At 41.9% G+C, this 20964-nt stretch overlaps 1 protein-coding gene across 1 annotated transcript in view; it reads right to left on the bottom strand.

Annotated features, from left to right (window-relative positions):
- Positions 1-20964, bottom strand: part of Rad54l2 (RAD54 like 2) — a 92326-nt gene that overhangs the window by 5994 nt on the left and 65368 nt on the right. The window contains exons 8-21 of the mRNA XM_050139676.1: positions 20597-20730; positions 19004-19200; positions 16582-16924; positions 15667-15844; positions 14584-14835; positions 14262-14380; positions 12070-12188; positions 9809-9908; positions 8688-8893; positions 8144-8316; positions 6601-6797; positions 4683-4882; positions 3150-3239; positions 1822-1914 (exon numbers count right to left, since the gene is read on the bottom strand). Of these exons, the coding sequence (XP_049995633.1) occupies positions 1822-1914; positions 3150-3239; positions 4683-4882; positions 6601-6797; positions 8144-8316; positions 8688-8893; positions 9809-9908; positions 12070-12188; positions 14262-14380; positions 14584-14835; positions 15667-15844; positions 16582-16924; positions 19004-19200; positions 20597-20730 (2401 nt within the window). The remainder of the gene's footprint in view (positions 1-1821; positions 1915-3149; positions 3240-4682; positions 4883-6600; positions 6798-8143; positions 8317-8687; positions 8894-9808; positions 9909-12069; positions 12189-14261; positions 14381-14583; positions 14836-15666; positions 15845-16581; positions 16925-19003; positions 19201-20596; positions 20731-20964) is intronic.

A 20964-nucleotide genomic window follows, 5' to 3' on the forward strand; every position in this document is an offset into this window, starting at 1 on the left:
TTTCTCTAGTCTCAAAGACAGAAATCTTTTGATTCCAGAAACAAGTTGTGATGGTTAATACTGACGATCAACTTGACCACGATCAAGAAAAACATAGGAGACAGATTTCTGGGCATGTCTGTGAGAGTTTCTAGATTAAGCTAACTGAGTCAGGGAGACCCATCTTAAGTGAGCAGCAGCGTCACTCCATGGGTTAGGGTGTGAGAGAAGGAGGAGAAAGTGAGCTGAGCACTCCTGTTTGTTACTGTGTCCTGACTGTGCACATAGGTGAGAAGCTGCCTCAACTTCTGCGGCCATGTCTTCCTTCTGAACTGTATTCCCTTGAACTTTAGCCAAACTAAACCTTTCCTCCTTTAAGTTTCTTCTTGCCAAGTATTCTCTCATAGCAACAACAACAACAACAAAATTAATGTGCAAGTCTACCCATGAAAGGACATGTAACCTTCCTGCACCTTCCTCTGTCTGAACAACTCTACAAATGAATCCTATGAAATACTGGGAAGATTTTCCCCTTTTTGGAGACCAGGTCTCATTGTGTATAGCTGCCTGACCTGTAACTTACTATGTAGACCAGGTTGGTCTCAAACTCACAGAGATCTGCCTGCCTCTGCTTCTGAATACTGGGTTTAAAGATGTGAACCACCATTCCCAGCTACAAATTTCTCTTAAAACTAACTAGTCAGATTTTTTTCTGGGAGCAACAGTTATTGACCAAGGGATAAAAAGATATAAATGAAGTTAAAATACAGCCTATCCAATTTAAGACAGAACGAAAATCTAGCCATGAAGAGCAATTTGGAAAACCAGGAAACTTGGATAAAAGTTGAATGTTATATAAGATTATGAATTAGTGTTAATTTTTTAGTTCTTTTATTTTAGTTCTTTTATGATGTTGTAGCTAGGATGTAAATGCCCTTAATCTTTTTTTTTTTTTTTTTAATTTTTGAGACAGGGTTTCTCTGTGTAACAGCCTGGCTGTCCTGGAACTCACTTTGTAGATCAGGCTAGCCTTGAACTCATAGAGATCCACCTGCCTCTACCTCCCAAGTGCTGGGATTAAAGGTGTGCAACACCATCACCCAGAGAATGTCCTTAATCTTAAGAGATGTATATTGAAGTATTTATAGATAAAATAGCATGGTATATTCAACTTACAAATAATTTATATAATAGGAAGGCAAGGAAAGACAGGAATTAATGGGAAATTAATAATCCTTGGGTCTTGGTGCAGGGAATATAGACGCTCCCTTCTTCTAGTCCACAAGTGAAGGCTAGAACTGAAGCTAGGGACAGTCTAGCTCTCCTATCTCAGTGGTAGGATGATACAAGAAAACCACTTCTGTTGAGGAGAACTTGGCAAGAGTCCTCAACATTGTTCATATGCCATGGATACACCCTTGACCAAAAATTCTACTTCTAGGAGTGTGTTCCATAAATACACCCACAAGCCAGTACTAATAACCTAAGTGTAAATCAGCAGTAAACTTTCAGCAAGGCATGTCTAGAACAAAAGATAAGAAATGAGCTATCACTGGTGAGTGAAAGCAATAAAGTATGGTATATTAACATTTGTTTTTAAAATGCAAAGAAAAACTATCCACTTAAAATGCACACAATTATATTTCTATGCACACACACAAAACTTTACCATGTATCGAAAAGGAGGATTGGGAAGAGGAAAGAAAAACTTATTTTTCATCACCTATCCCTTTTTCATGTTCTAAATTACAAATCATATGTTATTTATTTAGGAAGTACATTAATTATAAATAAACCAAATAAATGTTGTATAGGTCAATAGAAAGTAAAAGGCCACCACACCTGAGGCAGCCATCCGACCATCTTCAGGGGCCTTTGGTTTGCCAGTTGCCCGGACAGCAAAGATCCGTCCATCACTGGTGCGGATGTATGTCCCTAAGAGATATGAGACAAACTGTTAGGATCCTGCATTAACTATAGCCAACCCTGAGAAACTCCAGGCATCATGGGCTGGGAAGTGCCTATAAAGTTAAGATCTCAATCCTATCCCACAAGACACCCGCAATAAGGACAGGATTAAAGTCTAGATTCAAAACGACTCATTTTTTTTTTCTGTAAATATTGATTGCTAAATCTACCACATTAACATCTAGAGAAGAATACAGGTAATCACTCCAGAAAGTAACAATCAATGGGAGACGTGCACAGGACCTGTGAAAAGCAAGCTTTGTGCTCTCGGGCACTCTAGCCCAGATTCTCTTCCTGGTCTGGAAAATGGACTGTTATGCTTCAGTATCCTCTATTGCTTGGTTGGGTTAATTCAAGACCTGTAGTCTGTTTCTACAAGGCACTAAACCACCTTGATTGTTTTTTGTTTGTTTTGTTTTTTGACATAGGGTCTCACTACATAGCTCTGGCTTTCCTTGAATTCACTATATAGACCAGGCTGGTCTCGAACTCACAGAGATCTGCCTGCCTCTGCCTCCAGGGTGCTGGGATTGAAGGTGTGCGCCCATCATCATATTGGACTTTTTAAAATTATCACACTAAAAATTCTGTTGTGCAATGCACAATTAGTATCTGCACTAATTCATGAGCAGCATATATTTCCTAGCTTGGAACCACCACCCTGGCTCAAAGAAATTGTATGTAAATGACACAGCGGCACACGCTGCCTACAACCTGCTACCCTCTTTCCCTCAGTTTGCTCTCTTTATAGCTATGCACATTCACTCCAAGATTTCCCATAAAAACAAAAGATACAGAAACATGGGAACCCCAATTTCTTTTTTTAAAAATATTTATTTATTTATTATGTATACAATATTCTGTCTGTGTATATGCCTGAAGGTCAGAAGAGGGCACCAGACCTCATTACAGATGGTTGTGAGGCACCATGTTGTTGCTGGGAATTGAACTCAGGACCTTTGGAAGAACAGGCAGTGCTCTTAACCACTGAGCCATCTCTCCAACCCCCCAATTTCTTCTTTCAAGTTACTGACAGATACCCTTGAAGTTCAATGTCAGCTCATAGAAATGCCATGTTCTCACGTTTCTCCCAACTGCGACGCTCTTATGGGATGATTCCTATGCCCTCTCTAGATTAAACCGTGTTTATTCTGATTCTCAGCTTAGTACTCTCAGACAAAGGCCCTTGACTAGGCTCTCACCTTTCGTCCCCCGGATGATATGGATGCTCTCACCAGCATTGATTCTTGCTTGAACATCTGTGGAGCTGTTGAGTCCAGGAATAACAATATCTAGTGAAAAACAGACCTTGCATTTAGAGGACACAGGGCTTGACTGAAGAAAAGAAACTAAAGTCTCACATCCATCCCAAGTCCAAACTAGCAGTGTCCTACAGCCTTTCTACAGTGCTAGAATCAGGAAGGTTAAGCAAGTAGAACCTTTCACAGCTATCTCATCAAAGAATATTATTGAAAACCAAAACTCCTTAGAAAGCTGGTCATCCTTCTGATCAATTTCCTTCATTTTAACTAAAAATTCATAGGATTTTTTAGTTTAGAAAAAAATCAGTTTGAACGGCTGTTTCTATTTTTCTTGATTCTGAACTATTTGTGTGTATTTGTCCCACTTCATTTTTAGGCTCCAAAAGTGCTCTGTCTGCTCTTTCTTGCTGGCATTACTCCACAACTGGAAAAGAGTATTTTCAAGATTCAACTGAGAAATAAGATTAACAAGGATTTTATTCAGTTTATTTCACAATTGTTAATAAATGTCATATATTGGTTTTATTCTCAGAAAAACCAAAATGTTTTCATCAAAATGTGTATAACACAGATACTTCTAAATAATAAGTGAAGAGGAAAATCATGAAATGCTTTCCTTCCCAGTTACTCTGAATCTCAGAACTGACATTGGGGCTTGGCTGAAACACACAGTTCCCTCCATTGCTCCTTGGCCCACCATGCCCAATCTACAGCAAACTGACACAGAAAAGAAGCATCCTAACAGTCCAGTTCTCCTAACACTGTAAGCTGTGCCCTTTATACCCATTTGGCCCTGCGTTTAGGCAGGGCTCAGCACACTCATATCTCTGAAAGCCTTTGAAACCCAAAATGATATTCCAGTAACATTTCAAGAGTCCCTGTGGTATCCATAGAATTTTACTCACTACCATTCTAAAACAACAAAGCAACAACAACAAAAACCCAAACCTTATATTAAGGTATTTAACCAGAATACAAAATCTTCAAGATCAGGGACCTTCATTTTTACCTATAATGCCAAATATGGTAAGCTCTATACAAAAGGTGTTTATTGAATACCTCCTGGATAACAGCATCAAGTTACAAAAGACTGAGCCAGTAGATTACTCAATGAATAAAAGTACTTTATCGTTAAACCTGACAACCTGAGCTTGACCCTCAGAACCCACATGAGCATTGTGGCACACACATGAACACAAAATAAATGGCTATGAGCACCTGCTGCTATTGTAGAGGACCCAGATTTGATTCCTAGCCACCCACACAGCAACTCATTCAACATTCTCTTCTGATCTCTGTAGGCACCAGGTGCACATGGGGTACATTTACATACACACAAGCAAAACACCCATACACACAAATAAAACTTTAATATTCAGAAAAAAGAAGAGCTAATTTAAAAAGACAGATGATAGATAGATAGACAGACAGACAGAAACAATATCCCCAGAACAGAAAGTAGAAATTCCCAACCTGTCGTGGTGACCACTTTCTGCACAAGGACTCCTGCCCGCTGCAAGTAGTTGATGGGAAAGTTCATAGATGGATTTGTGCTGGAGGCAGAGCTTACACTGCCACCGAGTGGGACATGCCGGGGCATCATGGGGATGGGGGTGGACTGTACAGGACGAACACTGGCCACAGGCTTTTCATCACCCTTCAGTGTTGGTTGCCTGCAGGAAAAAAAAAAAGGCACATTTTCAGAGTTGGACAGAACAGCCACTGAGCTACTATAAACTGCCAAGCCCTTCACCCTTAACTATTGCTGAGAACAGCATCAGAAGAACACGCAGACTCTAATCAATTCTAAAGAAGCCTAGAGGCATGACTGAGATACCATAGCAGAGAAAGAAGAGGTCATTTCCAGAGATAAGTAGTCAGATGTTAGTGGAGTGAAGCCTTTCAGAAATAGAAGGTATATCTGCTTCTCTAGAAATTAGACTATCTACATCGGGAACTAGATCTAAAGGGAAGATGAGATGTTACAAAAATATAAAAAGGAAAGGCAGGCTCATGATACCATTTAAGTTGAAATCTGAAGGGCAAAATTTATCCTGACTCACTCACCTATGTGATGCCGTATGTTCAGGTGATCATCAGCGATCACCTATCCCCACTTTAGGCATCATTTCTCACTCTCTGATTCTCTCTCAAACCTCAAACTTCAGTAAGTTATGCAGATGCCCCTCTCTACTCCAAATTACTTTTCATGATGCTCCTCCTGGCTCCTAGCTGTGTCAGTCTCCATAATGTCTCTCTGGTTATGACCACCACACAAAAGCAGTAGCAACCAAAGCCCTTGCCCAAAGCCAGACTTCTATATGATGGTACTATAATATCACATAAGGTCACTAGTATGTTTTTCCTAGTTCACCTTTCACCTGGATGGTACGTGACAAAGTTATTACTCCTGATTTGAGATCAAGATTTCCCTCTCTACACCTGCATGTATGCCTGTTGCCCCCTGCTGCCGTGTGCCCCACCCCTGTCTTCTTCCCATTGCCACCACTTAATATACTCCTGGCTAGCCTTAAACTCACCAAGGATAACCTTAAATTTCTCCTCCTGCCTCTACATTCTGAGTGCTGGGATTACAGGCATGCACCTCCGCATTTGCTTTTCTGATAGCATGTGAAGAAATTTCCTTTTGCTAAGCTTTTAAAAATTCATTATACTTGTTGACATTCCTATCTAAAGACATTTGATCATCGTGTGCTTTTTCCTACACTTGATTTGGAATGGGTCTATTGATTCTTTGAACTTAAATGCACTCTGCTAGGCCATGTGTGAATGCTTTGCACATAGTAAATTGCCAATAAACAATGAGGGAAAAAATTATTGAGCATGTATGTATTTGGTGTGTGTGGATGCAATCTTGCCAAGGCATGTGTGTGGAAGTTAGAGGACAGCTCTATGTAGAATCAATTTTCTCCTCCTCTTACGTGTAGGTTCTAGGAATTGAACTCAGGACCTCAGGCTTGGAAAGAGAGTATTCTCTCTGCTGAACATCTCACCAACCCTACTTGTCAATAAGCTTCCTGAAGTCTTTATCTTTGGTCTTGATGTATGAGGAAGACACCCTCTGGGGTTGGCATATACATTCCCATGTGACTTAAAGTTTGCCCCATAAAACAACCGTTTTATACCATTCTACCAGAAGGGTTCTGCTGAGTGGCAAAATCAATAGCTCATTTCTCCAGCCAAGGTCATCAAAACTAGAGCCATTTAGAACATGTGGGCTGCTGAGTGGCTTTGACACCTGACACTAGAGTGGGACCTTCTTTGCATAGTAGCCCAAGAGCAGGCTGTACGTTCTCCCTTTAGGTGAACAGGAACTGAATGAAAGTAATTGTGTCTAGACCAGCCAGACTCTCTTCTTTCAGCAACTCACCAGTTCCTCTGACTGAAGGCAGGGATGCTGGTCAGGCTCTGGTCACTGGCAGGGTAATACTGCGCATACGATGGGCGAGTATACGGTACTGATGTACGCTTGTCCTCCTCATAGCTTTTTTTTGCTGCTTTCTTCTCAGCTTTGGTCAGCTTGTGATCCTTTCGGTTGAGGAGCAATGATTCGTGCTCAAAAGGCTCCTGGAGACAGAGAACATTTGGGTTTAATTACCAGTCTTTGTTTTTTTTTTTTTTTTTTTTAAATATTTATTTATTTATTATGTATACAATATTGTGTCTGTGTGTCTGCCTGTAGGCCAGAAGAGGGCATCAGATCTCATTTCAGATGGTTGTGAGCCACCATGTGGTTGCTGGGAATTGAACTCAGGACCTTTGGAAGAGCAGGCAATGCTCTTAACCGCTGAGCCATCTCTCCAGCCCTCTAATTACCAGCCTTTGTGCAAATACAACTGATGTACAGTGAGTCTTATTTTGGAACCAAAAAGAAGTTAGTTGGCTGTCTCCAACACTGGCAAAAAGCGTTATAGGCAAGCAGGTTCTGTCAAGAGTCTAGTTCATGGACTAGTGAGCTATATCCTGGTGACATGATTTCAATTTCCAGAATACACATACAGGGAGAAAGAGAATCAACTCTACAAAATTTACAAAATTGTTCTCTTACTTCCACACGCATATGTAAATACACACACACACACACACACACACACACACACTTTTCAAAATTCAAAAGGAGGCTGGAGAGATGACTCGTGGTTAAGAGTAAGAGCACACACTACTCTTGCAGAGGACACAAATTCAGTACCCAGTACCCATGATGGGCAGCTCACAACCTCCTCTAACTCTAGCTCCATCCGGGAGATTCAACACCTCTGGGCTCCATAGGCACCTGCACTCACATGCACATACTCACAAAGATATATACATATACAAAACTAAAGTAAAAATAAATCTTAAAAAATAAACAAATAGGGGCTGGAGAGAAGGCTCAGCAGTTAAGAACATTAACTGCTCTTCCAGAGGACCCAGGTTTAATTCCCAGCACCTACATGGCAGCTCACAATTGTCTGTAACTCCAGTTCCAGGAAACCCAATACCCTCACACAGACATACATGTAGACAAAAACACCAATACACATGAAATAAAATCAATAAATAATTTAAAGATAAATACATATATACATAAATAAAAAATAAGTATAGTCCACAGCTCTAACCTAGTATCAGTTGCAAATGCCCAAGTTCATACTCCCTACCAAAAGAATAGAGAGTTCAGAGAATTCATCTGCATTCAGAACTTCCTCCTCCTTCCGTCAGGGAGATTCACAGTGATCAGATTTTTGGAATGACTGACTAAGCTCAACACTCCAAAGACTAGATAAGGTGTGGAGGTAGGTAGGGTCAGCAAAAGAATCACTTTAGTACAGTGTGTGCATGAACCACTACTTCAGAAGGAAGCAGGTTTGCCAAACAAGTCTTCACTGACTGAGTCCGCCATACCAAGGATGTCATGTATATCAGGTACTTACCTTGGTGATGAGGTGAGGGTACTTCAGACAGGCAAGCTGCAAGACTGACTCCTTGATCCCCTTTATATCCAAAGATGTCTGGGGAGCTGGCTCCTTCTCAACAAAGTGCAGCAGGTTTTCCACTTCCTTCCTGGTGAAGTTCAGCATTGGGTTTAGGTCATCCACTACCCGGTCTATAAGAAAAAGGTAAGAACAAAGTCAGCACACGTCAAAGAAGACTGAACACACCACTAGCTACATAGGTCAGCAGAGAGACAGTGGCTCAACTGACAATAAGGAAGTCTTTCACACACAAAAGTCAAACAGGCTGAGGGCCCTGGTGAAATGGACAAATCACAGAAGAGAAAACTACTGACTCCTCTTATTAAACTTACTTTTCCCAATATGAGGACAATCTCCTTAGTGACCTGAACTAGAATGATACAGGAGGATCTTCTGGCATTCTATGTATTCCCATGCCCTGACCCTCCCCCACACCCTTGATTGCTTATAGGATAGCAGCTGGTATAGAAACATATCTGGAATAGCCTGGAAAATCGCCCACCTGACATGCCCTGCTTGGAAATCTGCCGGTCATAGATCTTCTTTTCAAGAGTATAATCAGCCACAAGGCGATAGATGTGACAGGGCTTTTTCTGGCCATAACGGTATACCCGACATACTGCCTGAGCATCGTGGCAAGGGTTCCAGGAAGCATCAAATACCACCACTCTGTTGGCACCAATCAGATTCACACCCAAGCATCCGGCCCTTGAAGACATAAGCCAACAACCATAGTCTTAAAGGTGGTTTTCTAGTAAGCTTTGCCTTCTGTGACTCCTACCCCAACATTCCTCTTAAGCAAAATAAATTCAAGAATTTTGTTGACCTGACAAACACTATGCTTGTTCCTCAAGCGTTGAAAAGTGTGCCCTTCAGCCCAATACAACAGTGTCTATAGCTCTCCATCCCTCTGTAAAAGGTAAAGCACCACACAGTAGCTCCAGAGCGCTGTCCCTTAGTAAGAAGAAATGTCTGTACACAAAATGTTTCCAGTGCTTTTACTTTAATACCCAAGGGGGATGAAAGACTCATATCGACTGGGAATTCCAATATATGGCATCACAGGCAGGAAGATCAGGAGCTAGAGAAGACCAGCAGGGCTACATGAGATCTTATTTCAATGAAAAAGAACCTATACGCTGTTAAACACTGTTAGTAGAAATCAACAGAACCATTAGCATACCAGTTGTGAACCAAAAACATCAACCTTTTACAGTCACACTACACTTTCAAGTTATTTTGGTTTGTTTTGTTTCGAAGCAGCACTCATTGACAGAAGTCAGGCTGGCCTGACTCATAAGCCTTCTGCCACCTGGTTGCTGAGATTGGGCACTTTTAAAAGCATCTTTATTTACATTATATTACATTATCTAATGTAACAAAGCACTCCTTACCATAAAACACTCCTGAGAGAAAATCAAATCACGACAACCATTTATGAAGATCTCAGAGAGCTGTACAACACCCTCATGACTACCTTCACAACAACTTTTCCTGGGGTCCACTTCTGACCTCAGAAACAAATTAAAGACCGAGCATATCTCTTCTCTGACTTAGATGAGACTTTGAGGTACCTGCCCAGATGGCAAATTACACCATCATCCCCTTACAGACTCCACTCACCTTGTGGAAAGAAGAAACAGCCAGGTGGTGAGGTTGCTGGGATCATTGAACTGATTAATGAGCCGCTCTCTCTCAAAGGCAGGGGTGCTACCATCTAGCCCTAGGAAGAAAACAAACAAACAAAAAAGAATAGATGAGGGCAGAGAAATTCAGCAAAGCCACTGCACGAATGTTTGTTTTTTTTAGTTATGTATTTTATTTTTAATTATATATGTTTCTGTGTGTAGGTATGCGTGTGTGTGCGTGCGTGCATGCATGCGCACAGGTACAGGTGCCTGAAGAGGCTGCAGGCATTAGATTCCCTAGGAGCTGGAGCTATAGATATTTGTGACCTGATTAACATGGACGGTAAGATCTGAATTCTGGTCCTCTGTAAGAGCAAGCAGCATGAGCTCTTAGCCACTCAGCCATCTCTGCAACCCTGCAAATGTTTTTAAAACAAAACAAAACATCTACCCACTGGGCAAACCATGGGTCTATGATGAAGCCTAGACATCAGCACTGTGAAAGTATAATCAAGTAACTCTCACATGTAACACAAAACTATAAAATACAGCTGGGTGGTGGCGGCGCGTGCCTTTAATACCAGCATTTGGAAGCAGGTGGATCTCTGAGTTTAAGGTCAGCCTACCTGTCTACATAGAGAAACCCTACCTCAAAAACAAACAAACAAAAAAACCAAACAAACAAAAACAAAAAACCAAAACAACAACAAGAAACCTATAAAGCATGTTTTTCTCCTCTAGTGAATTCTAAGGATAGCGTCTCCAGACTTAGGCGTGCACAAGACTCATCTAGGAACTTAGAAAAGACTGACTCACCCTGTGCGTGCAGGAACACCAAGAATTTTGTATTTTAATAAGGACAACATTCTTCCACCACTCCTCTTCCTTAAGACTTTTGTTCTTTTTAAACACTTTTTAAATAGTCCAGGCTAGCTTTCACCTCACAACCCCTTACCTCAGCCTCTAAATGCTGTGTTTATAGGTTATGTGCTACCAGACACAAGACACCAGCTTTTCATTTTTTTATTTTTAAGCTCTTGATGTTAAGAACTTGCAAACGGAAGGGAGGGAGGGAGGGAGGGAGGGAAGGAGGGAGGGAGGGAGGGAGGGAAAGGAGAAAGAAAAAGACTTGAAGCAATGCCACTCATTAAGAATAAAAAGACAAAAGTTCACAAGTGGAAGAAATCACTGTCACTTAGAAAGCAGCATAAAAGAAAAGGTGGCAACATTTGTTAAATTGGGGAAACGACAAATCAAGGATCTCAGATACCAGCCAGGGAACTGAATTACTACTATAGGAAACAGACATTTTAGTTGCCTAGTATTAGTGTCTTCAATCAGGACCCCAACTTACTTTCCAACCTGAGTTTTGTAATACTGAAGCACAGCTGACCACTGTCTCATTGGACAATCCTATAGAAAACACAAGCTATGAACCTTCATTTCTCTAAATCATTTCTTAGGCCAGTGGTTCTCAAAGGGTTATTCCTCCACTCTCCTACCCCCAGGGAACAGTCTGGCAATGACTGGAGGCATTTTTAGTTCTCAAAATTGAAGATGCTACTGACATCTAGTTGGAAAAAAATACAGATATTACTGAATATCCTACAACACACAGGTTAGACATCTATAGCGAAAGTCTAGGTCAAATGCTAACAAGGTAGAGCAATATTTCTCAACTTTCATTTTTTATTACTACTTACTTTTAGACACTTTTTCTCAACCATACTGTATCTTTCATGAAATATTAAAATTACAGATAGAAGGTATACATGGTTATGTGTACCTATAAATTACACATCTGAAAAAAGTTTTTTTTCTCCCACATACAAACTCCCAAACTTTTCATCTCCTTGGGGGTATTTAGCTCCCCCACAGAGAAAGTGTGATCTAGGTTTGTGCTCACTCTGACCTGGATAGTCACTAGGCCAAATAGTTCTAAACTTTCAAACTCTTCCATTTTCCACCTAAGGCTCCTCTAGCCACCCCCACACAGTGACTCTGCCCTTTTTAGAACCCAGTTTTGAGACAGGCATTGTCACACATGTCTGTAATCCAAGCAGTTGGGCCATCTCTCCAGCCCAGTAGTGGTTCTTTCTTAGAAGCTACCTTTCAGTAACGCCCTATTTCTTGGCTAATCACATATTTCTATACACTTGAAAAAGAATGGAGTTGGACAAGAGAAAAAAGAGAGAAAGAGGAAGCCCTTAAATAGATCTTGGTAAGACTCCAGAAACAATGCAACAGTAAACTCACGGAAGTAGCTGACATTTCGAACCCACTTCTGTGTTCCTTGCCCTTCAGCACCAGGCAGACAGGGCACGTCTCGTTTCCCTAGGAACTCCTCGATGAGAGCCAAGGTAGAAAGGCTCTGGCTGAAAGAGAAAAAGTCATTCAGATGGCTCCCAAAACCAAGGACTCTTGCCCTTAACACTCGCATGCGACCTTCTAAGTAGAGCTCCCACAACCTACTCTCTATAAGATGAAGCTGCACTAAGAACAACCAAGGATACTATCCTCAACTCATAACAGGAGCCGTTATCTATATACTTATTACCACCAACCCATAAAAACAAAACAAAACAGAAAACCAACCAACCAACCAAACAAACAAAACCATTATTTCTCTGATTTCTTAATCTCTCCATTGAAAATTCTGGGGTTCAGCCGTATTTGGTAGTGCAAATCCAACACCACATGAGATACAAATTAGTCTAACTGTGGGTCACAGGCAATCTTAAGCATCTTACTATGAAGATGGATCCATCTGACTGTTTTCAAAATCTTCAGAGAGCTGGGTTCTTGAAATGCAGTATGTAAAATCAGGGTGATGTGGGAGTGTCATATATCAATCTGTTGATTTCATTGGCTGAGCAATAAAGAAACTGCTTGGCTTAGCTTAGAGCATAGATGGGAGGAGGAAACAGAATAGAATTCTGGGCGGAAGAGGAAGTGAGGTCAGACTCTGCTCTGCTCCCAGAGAGACCCGACAGCTCTGCTGGAGCAGAGACGCCATGCTCAGCTCTCCCAGGCAGCTGCAACCCAGATGGACTTAGGCTAGAATCTTCCCGGTAAGCGCACCTTGGGGTGCTTACACAGATCATTAGAAATGGGCTAGTCCAGGTGCGAGAATTGGCCTGTAAGGGCTAGAGTTCATGGGCCAAGCAGTTCTTTAAATGAATACAGTTTGTGTGTTGTTATTTCGGGCATAAGCTAGCAGGCGGCTGGGGTGTTGGGGACGCAGCTCTGCCGCCGCTCCATATTTCAACATCAGGGAACAAGTCTGAAACCGACTGTCACAGTGGAAGCCCTCAACTGGCTCCCAAATCAGGCTCTAGGGTCACAATGTGGTCAGAAACAATCTACTGTATGCCTGTTTCCTTGTATATAGTCAGGTTTTGATGAGACTCAAAGCCCCAGCCAAACCTAGAGTGTGACTATAGTGCATATCACACCACTTACTTGGCCTTCAATGTAAAAACCTTATTTTAAAAAGGAGGGAGGGGAATAAAAGGGTCAGCAAGTGTGCTCTATAAAGGGCAAAACAGCAAACATTTTAGGTTTTGTAGACACATCTAGCCTTTTAGCAGGTTTGCCTTTTGTTTTGTTTTGTTTGAGACAGGGTTTCTCGCATAGCCCTGGTTGTCCTGGAACTCACAGAGATCCACCTAGCTCTTGTCTCCTAGGTGCTGGGATTAAAAGCCACCACATCCGACTAACCAAATATACTCGTTATTTTTTGTATTTCTTTCTATAGACTGAAGTGTAAAAACTAGTTGGGCTTGGTAATCTCACCTTCAAGGAAGGAACACAAATTCAAGGCCAGCCTAGGCTTTGGAGTAAATTCCAGCCCAGTCCAGGGACCTCAGTAAAAAGACTCTGTATCAAAATTTTAAAAAGTAATGTCAGGGGTGGTGGCACAACCCTATAGCTCCACCACTCAGCAAGGAATCAAACACTCAAACCAGCCTGGCTTTATGAGCCCTGTCTCAAAAACCTAAACAGAGCTGATAAGAGAGTTCAGCAGGTAAAGGCATTTGTTGTCAAGTCTAATCTCAATGCTAGAGTGCTTGCCTAATGTGCATGAGGTCCCAGGTTCAACTCCCAGCACCACAAATTTAAAGTAAAATAAAAATTTTATACATAAATGAGTAAACAAATACACAAATAAATGTTAAAAAAAATAAATAAAAAGTAGCCAGGTTTGGTCTGGGACACAGTCTGAAGGACTAGAATATCCAGAATATGATTTCTAATGTTAAAGTAAAACAAACAAACAAACAAACAAACAAAAACCTGGGTGCTGAGAGGCAAGAAAGCTCTACCTCCAAGTGCTTGGTTATAGAGCATTGGAAAAGGCAAGGTGCAGCTATGAGGCTAGATGGTTTCACTGCATAGATGCTGTATTCATCCTTCCTGTAGACACCAAGCCTCAATTCTCTTCTTACCTAAAGACAAGGATCTTGTCCCCAAGCTTCACACTTTCTTCAATCAGGTGGAAAAGCAGTACCATCTTGGGAGAGTTTTCTAAGACTCCAGTCTGGTAATTAGTCAGAAGATCCTTGGCCTGCAAAAGAGAGAATTGGAGCAGGTCTGCGGCTGGATGAGTAGAATAAAAGTCCCCCTGTAAGGCAGTGGCCACTGACTACCTTCAGCATTTTCTGTACAGAACAGCAGTGCAGTGCGCTGTGCACACTATTCTTTCTCCAGATTGGTCATGACCGTCCCTCCTCAGAAGCAGTTTATAGCTATGAAGACTATTTGACTCACCCATTCATATGTAACAATGTTATTGCCTCGCTCCTGAAAAGGGTTAAAGCCAACTCCCTGTAGGAACTTGCTATTGGTTGTTTCTCCCATGGAGGAAGCCAGGGTGCTATCTTCTCCCTTGACTTTTGTGCCCTGTGGTGGGCAACGGGCACTGGTCCCTGCTGAGCCAAGCTCTTCCACATCTAGGTCCTGCTCATTGGCTAGGTTTTCCTTCTGAAGGGCTTCATATAGAACATCAGGATGGTTCCAGATCTAAAGTTAAACAAAGGAAGAAAGAGTATAGACCAGAGAACATTCCAAGGAGTATGGAAACATGCTCAAATAAACAGCTGCTACAACTCACATTACATACCCAAAATTAATGTACCCCCAAATCATTCAAAGTCAAAGAACTTGCAATTTCACTGCTAGCTCTGATGACCATGACACAGGAATAGGAAATGCCAGTGTGCTTGGTTTATAATCAAAAAGTCTGTGTCACGAGTATTTCATTTTTAAACAGGGAAAGAATGTTTTGTTTTCATTGTATGGCTATATTCAATACTTTACAAAACAAAATTAACCCTCCCTATGAAAAAAAAAAAGGTATCTGACTAAAATGTGATTTCAGGAAAAGTTCAGAATTCCTGGCAAAGGAGAAAGAATGCTATAAGCCATGGCACTATCTATCACGAGAGCATTTTCACTTTTGTTTTTTGGCTTTGGTCAGGACAGAGGCTACAAAAGCAGTATTTTTAAAGCCATGTGTCATGATACTTGCTTATAATCCACACACTTGGAAGCCTGAGGCAAGAGGATTGCCAAGAGTTTAAGGTCAATCAGATAATATGGCAAGATCCTGTCTCAAAAAACAAACAAAAGAGATACTTTGAAATCCCCTCCATTGCCAGGTATGGTGGCACATACCAGTAATCCCCACATTCAGGAGGTTGAGTCAGAAGATATGAACTTCAAGATAACCTTAACTATGTAGTGATACTCCAAATAAGATTGAAAAACATCACCTGACCTCAGAGAAACATCTTCAGCATCACGTGGACCCTTACTTAGCTCTGATCCATCTTCCCTGAGGCCTCCACTCACCTTGCAGCACACACAGAAAGCCTTCAGAGGATTCAGCCCCAACCAGCCACTGCTACCACAGTCCCGGAAACGGTCCATGAATTGTGTGTACAAATCTCGCTGGATCTGAGAAAGCCGCACCAGGATCACATTCTCTTCTTTGGCAGGGAGGTGAATCTTCAATACAGTATGGCCTCTCCTACAGAGGCACAAAGATCAGAAGTGGCCTATAGGAGGCATAGCCAAGAACTGTGGCCAGGATGGGTCAGCACAGGATAAAAACAAAGTCTTGCACTCTTGCCACGCCATCTTCTAGAAATCTCTCAACATGCAATGCATTCCTGTGTTAGAGCAGGGTGGTTCAGACAAAGTAACACCCATCCCAAGTCATAACTAACCGGGTAATTAAGGCCAAAGGAACTCTAGATTCACGCCCCAACTCAAGGACGCCTCTCTGACCTTTTTCCACATCTGTCATCCTACCAGGAGGAAATGAAGAGCTAGCTGTTTTAGGGCTGCCTTACATAAACTTGTGAGGCTGAAACAGGTAAAGCAATACCCTAGAATCATATTTATCCTTTTATCAAAGTCAGCAGAATGCTGGTTCATTCTTATTTATTTAAAAGGTTAAAACAGGTATTTTTAGCAACTTTAGATAACAATGGTATGAGCTTGCTATGTAGCCCAGGCTGGCCTCAAACTCACCTACCTCATCTTCCTGAGTGCCAGGAGATATTCATTCAACAAAGACAACTTTTGAGTGAAGTGCTTATAGGCCAAACTTTCACAGACTAGAAACGGTATAGCCATCATCTGTCAGTTATTTAGTTTTATTGCTGGTCCACTACGAAGGGACCTCCAGTGGTAACATTTCCCCTTCATAATAGCTTTGGCATGTCCTCTATCCCTCTAAAGATTCAGAAAACAAACTCTCACCTCTGCACAAAGCCCTCCAGGAGGCTGTGCAAAACATGGCTCCGGTAGCGCATGAGGCGGACATCCTGAGGTGTGCTGTCAATACACTGCCCGTTCAGGATAGGGCGTTCAAACATGTTGCTGAACTCCTGGCGAGTACCAAGGAAATCTGGGCGCACAAAGTCCACCATGCACCAGTACTCAATGAGGTTGTTCTGTAGAGGGTACCCAGTCAGCACTACCCGCCGACGAGAACGTATATTCTTCAGAGCCTGTGAGGTGCTGGCTTGGCAATTTTTGATGCGGTGGCCCTCGTCACAGATCACCACATCAGGACCAGGGCGGCATAAGGCTTTCTCAAACTCTAAGGAGGGAAGAGGATCCGGAATCAGAGGGTGAGAGGGTCTGCTCTTAGTCAATAATATGAGAAGTAGGGGAGAACCCTGGAAGAGACAGAAGAAATGAAGGAAGCAGGGAAGCAAGAGTCAGCCCCCATTGGTAAAAGGGAACCAGCCAGACAAGCTCTTACGTGTTTAATGTGATGCTAACCTGGCCACTGACTCTTGCATTTATATCTTCTTATCCTCATTCTTCTCCTTATTTTACTTATTCACTTTAAATCTTTTTTTCAAGCTAAAAGTAAAAATTACTTGCAATCCTGGGTCTCAAATCTATTGGACAACAGAGAGGGGGGTCGTCACAAATTGTGAGCCTAGGGTTAAAAATATGTCATGGGCTCTCACCATCCAACATTTTGGATCCTTCTAAAGGCTAGATGACAGGAGCTAGGACAGTCTTCTCACAGTTATTCCACCCATCCCTGCTAAATGGCATATTCACCCCAGCTCTATCCACCACAGAAGGAAACCTAGATCAGACATAATCTCACAGAATGAAGACTTACAAAACAAAACAACAACAACAACAAAAAATTGAATAGATATCCATCACTCATCCTCATCAGAGACGCTTCTCCTTATAGAAGGCAATTAACATGAGGACCCACAATGGGTCAGCACAAAGAGAATAAGAAACTGTAGTGTGCTCATCCATAATTAGAATGCACATATTGCATGCACACACAGAGGTCTCTGTGGAAGAGAGGGCAGTAGGACTGTAAGAGGCAGAGGTAGTGGACAACTTCAAAGAACCAGTGTCTTCTGGATACAACAGTGCAGCTGGACACAGGACTCCTAGTTATCACAGCAGCACGCACAAAACCTGAGCAAGTTCACGCCAGGAAAAATCCCAGCATAGAGAGGAAATTTGGGCAGGAATCCCAACACTAGCTGAGGAGCTATTGGTATTCAGTAGCCGTTGAGCAACATAAACTGAATTTGAGTTTCTGGGATAGAAAACTCAAAGTAGGCCGGGTAGGGATGTGAGGGCTGAGAAAGCAGGTCTGGGAGGAGTTAGAGGAGGCTGAATATGACCAAAATACATTGTATAAAATTCTCAAAGAATTAGCAAAAAATTATTTTTTAAGTTTTAATTTTATTAGATGTATTCATTTTATTTTATTTATGTGTGCTTGTATGGATGCCTGTCTGTGTACCATGTGCACACTTGGGGCCTGTAGAGGTCAGAAGAGGGCATCTAATCCCCTGGAACTAGAGTTGAAGATGGCTGTGAACCACCGTATGGGTGCTGGGAACAACCCGGATCCTCTGCTCTTAACCACTGAAACATCTCTACAGATAATAATAATAATAATAAATAGTCAAAGACAGAACTATGAGTAGCAACAGAGATCATTACTTTTTTTTTTTTTTTTTGGTTTTTCGAGACAGGGTTTCTCTGTGAGCCTGTCCTGGAACTAGCTCTGTAGACCAGGCTGGTCTCGAACTCACAGAGATCCGCCTGCCTCTGCCTCCCGAGTGCTGGGATTAAAGGCCACCATCACCCGGCCAGATCATTATTTTTTTATAAATTCACAAATATTACTCTTCTGTCTTTATATTAGCCTTAGAGGATTTTTTGTTTGTTTCTTTTGTTTTATTTGTTTTGAGACAGGGTCTCAATGTGTAGCTCCAGCTGGCCTGGAACTCGCTATGTAGAAAGGACAGCCTCAAACTCAAGAGATGTGCCTGTCCCTGCCTCTCAAGTGCTGGGATTTAAAGATGTACACCATCATGTCCCACCCTTAAATGAATAATATAAGCCATTTAGGTTTTCTTAATACTTTCCTATAATATCTCTATGAAGTGGTAACAGCAGTAGTTACTTTCCCAACTGTCTTGTAAATCAAATAGAGACACAAAGACGGGAGAGTCCCCTGAGCCCGAGTGTGGCTTGCAGAAATGTAGCTCTTTCTGAAAGGTGCTGGAGGTGGGCCCACCCAGCTTCCTGGTTTATGCTAACAACTCACTTCACACCTAACTGGTACTTTTGGCCAATTCTGCCCTGACATACCAGAGGAGTGTGTCCAGGAAAAGCCACCCACCTCTGCGGAACTCCTGCTGTCGATCTTCTTCATCCAGATCAATAATGACAGGGTGAGAGCGTTTCTTGGTTTTCTTGGGTCTACCTGTGGCAAAGGACTTCTTCAGAGTGAGCAGCCTGTACATTTCATACCCCATCAGCAGCACTCCACCTTCTGAAACCCAATCAGCCGTCACTTTAGCACGGGATGCCACCGTCCTGTAGAAGCGAGAAGAGAGAACTCTGAGATATGAATTGTCCCATAGAGTGGCTTTTAGTTTTCAAGAAAGGAGAACAGAAAGAATGCACTGCTGTTTCTGTTGCTGCTATTCAGAAAGAAGTCTTTAACCAGAGCTGAACTAACTTATATTTGGAATGCTTTATTGCCAAAGATTTCATCGGGCAGCAAGCACAAGTTGGACTAGCTACTCAAGTACTTTCCTAGTATCCCAGAAATACTAATTCATACTGGAATGGATCGTTGATGATAGCTAAACAGTGAGAATCAATAATTTAATGGAAGAAAGCAAAAAAACATGCTAAGTCCCTGCATATATACCTACTATCACAAAGCAACATTCTAGAGAGCATTTCAAGTAATTCTCATGGTAAGCACAAGTCACAGGAAGAAGGGCAACACTTCACTTAATCTGACCAGGCTCCATTGATTAAAAACGAGAGAAGTACAAAGTACAAAGGCAAAGGCAACGGAAAACCAAAGGCCCTTGCCAGTAACTCCACTCAAACACCTGAGCCCTCTCAGTGTTGCACTAATTACATTGAACTAATAGTTCTGAAATCCAAGGAAGCAGAGCGGGAGACCAAGCACCTGTTGGCTCATTCAGAGTCTCCTCATTTACTTGGGTATGTCCAAATCACAAAAACCAGGGAAGTCTGCCTATTTAAATCGTCTGTGCCAGTGAGACGAAAGGAAAGCATGAATAGCTGACTTGGACCAAAAAGTCACTTTAGATTTTTGGAACTCAAGTTAACTTCAGATAATAGAAATAGTAATTCTATTTCAATGTAAAACAAAACCAGAGTGTGAGCTTTTTAAAGTTTTGGAAGTTGTACTATTATAGGTCAATTATAAACCAGTGCTTCAAAGCATCCGAAGTTCACTGTGTCATGTTGAATGTTACTACAATACACACCAGAAAATGTGACTAGGCTGCAGATATTTTATGTCAGAAAAGCGTTCCAGAGCAAAAAAAAAAAAAAAATTTCAAACTTCCCAGGCAATATAACTCTGAGTTTACAGAAAAGCTCTGTGTATGTGTGTTAGAGATAAGGAGGTAAGCAAGAACAGAAAAGGTAAACATCAAGAATCAAAAAGAATGTGCACCCAGGCGGTGGTGGTGCACACCTTTAATTCCAGCACTAGGGAGGCAGAGGCAGGTGGATCTCTCTAAGTTTGAGTCCAGCCTGGTCTACAGAGCAAGCTCCAGGACAGCTAGGACTACACAGAGAAACCCTGTCTTAATGAATGAATGAATGAACGAACGAACAAACAAATGAATGAAAATAAAGAATGTGGGAAGACAAGAGACATATTTTAGTAGTCCCAGAGAAGTGTAAAAGGAATAAGACAGAGAAGACAGGATAGGCCACCTACTTGTGCTCATCATTCAAGATATGAACCTTGAAGAACCGTGGCTGGACTTCTTCAGGCTTGTTGTCAGCTGGGAGAGCTTCAGGAGCCGGGAGCCACATGTTGAACTCTGCCAGCCAATTCTGAAGAGTATTAACCTATGACAAGCCCAAAAGAGTTGGCTTTTATCTTTTACACTTTTATTTATTTATTGTATGTACATGTGGAGGCCAGAGGACAGCCTGCAGGAGTCAGTCCTCTCCTGCCCCTATGTAGACACCAGAATTAAACTCAGGTCATCTTCACTTTCACCCACTAAACAAAGATGCTTCCTCACCCCCAACACACACACACACACACACACACACACACACACAATGTATAAGCGCACA

This window comes from Alexandromys fortis, unplaced genomic scaffold, assembly GCF_014885135.2.
Source record: "Alexandromys fortis isolate MF-2015 unplaced genomic scaffold, M_Fortis_MF-2015_v1.1 scaffold_36, whole genome shotgun sequence".
Taxonomy (NCBI): Eukaryota; Metazoa; Chordata; class Mammalia; order Rodentia; family Cricetidae; genus Alexandromys; species Alexandromys fortis.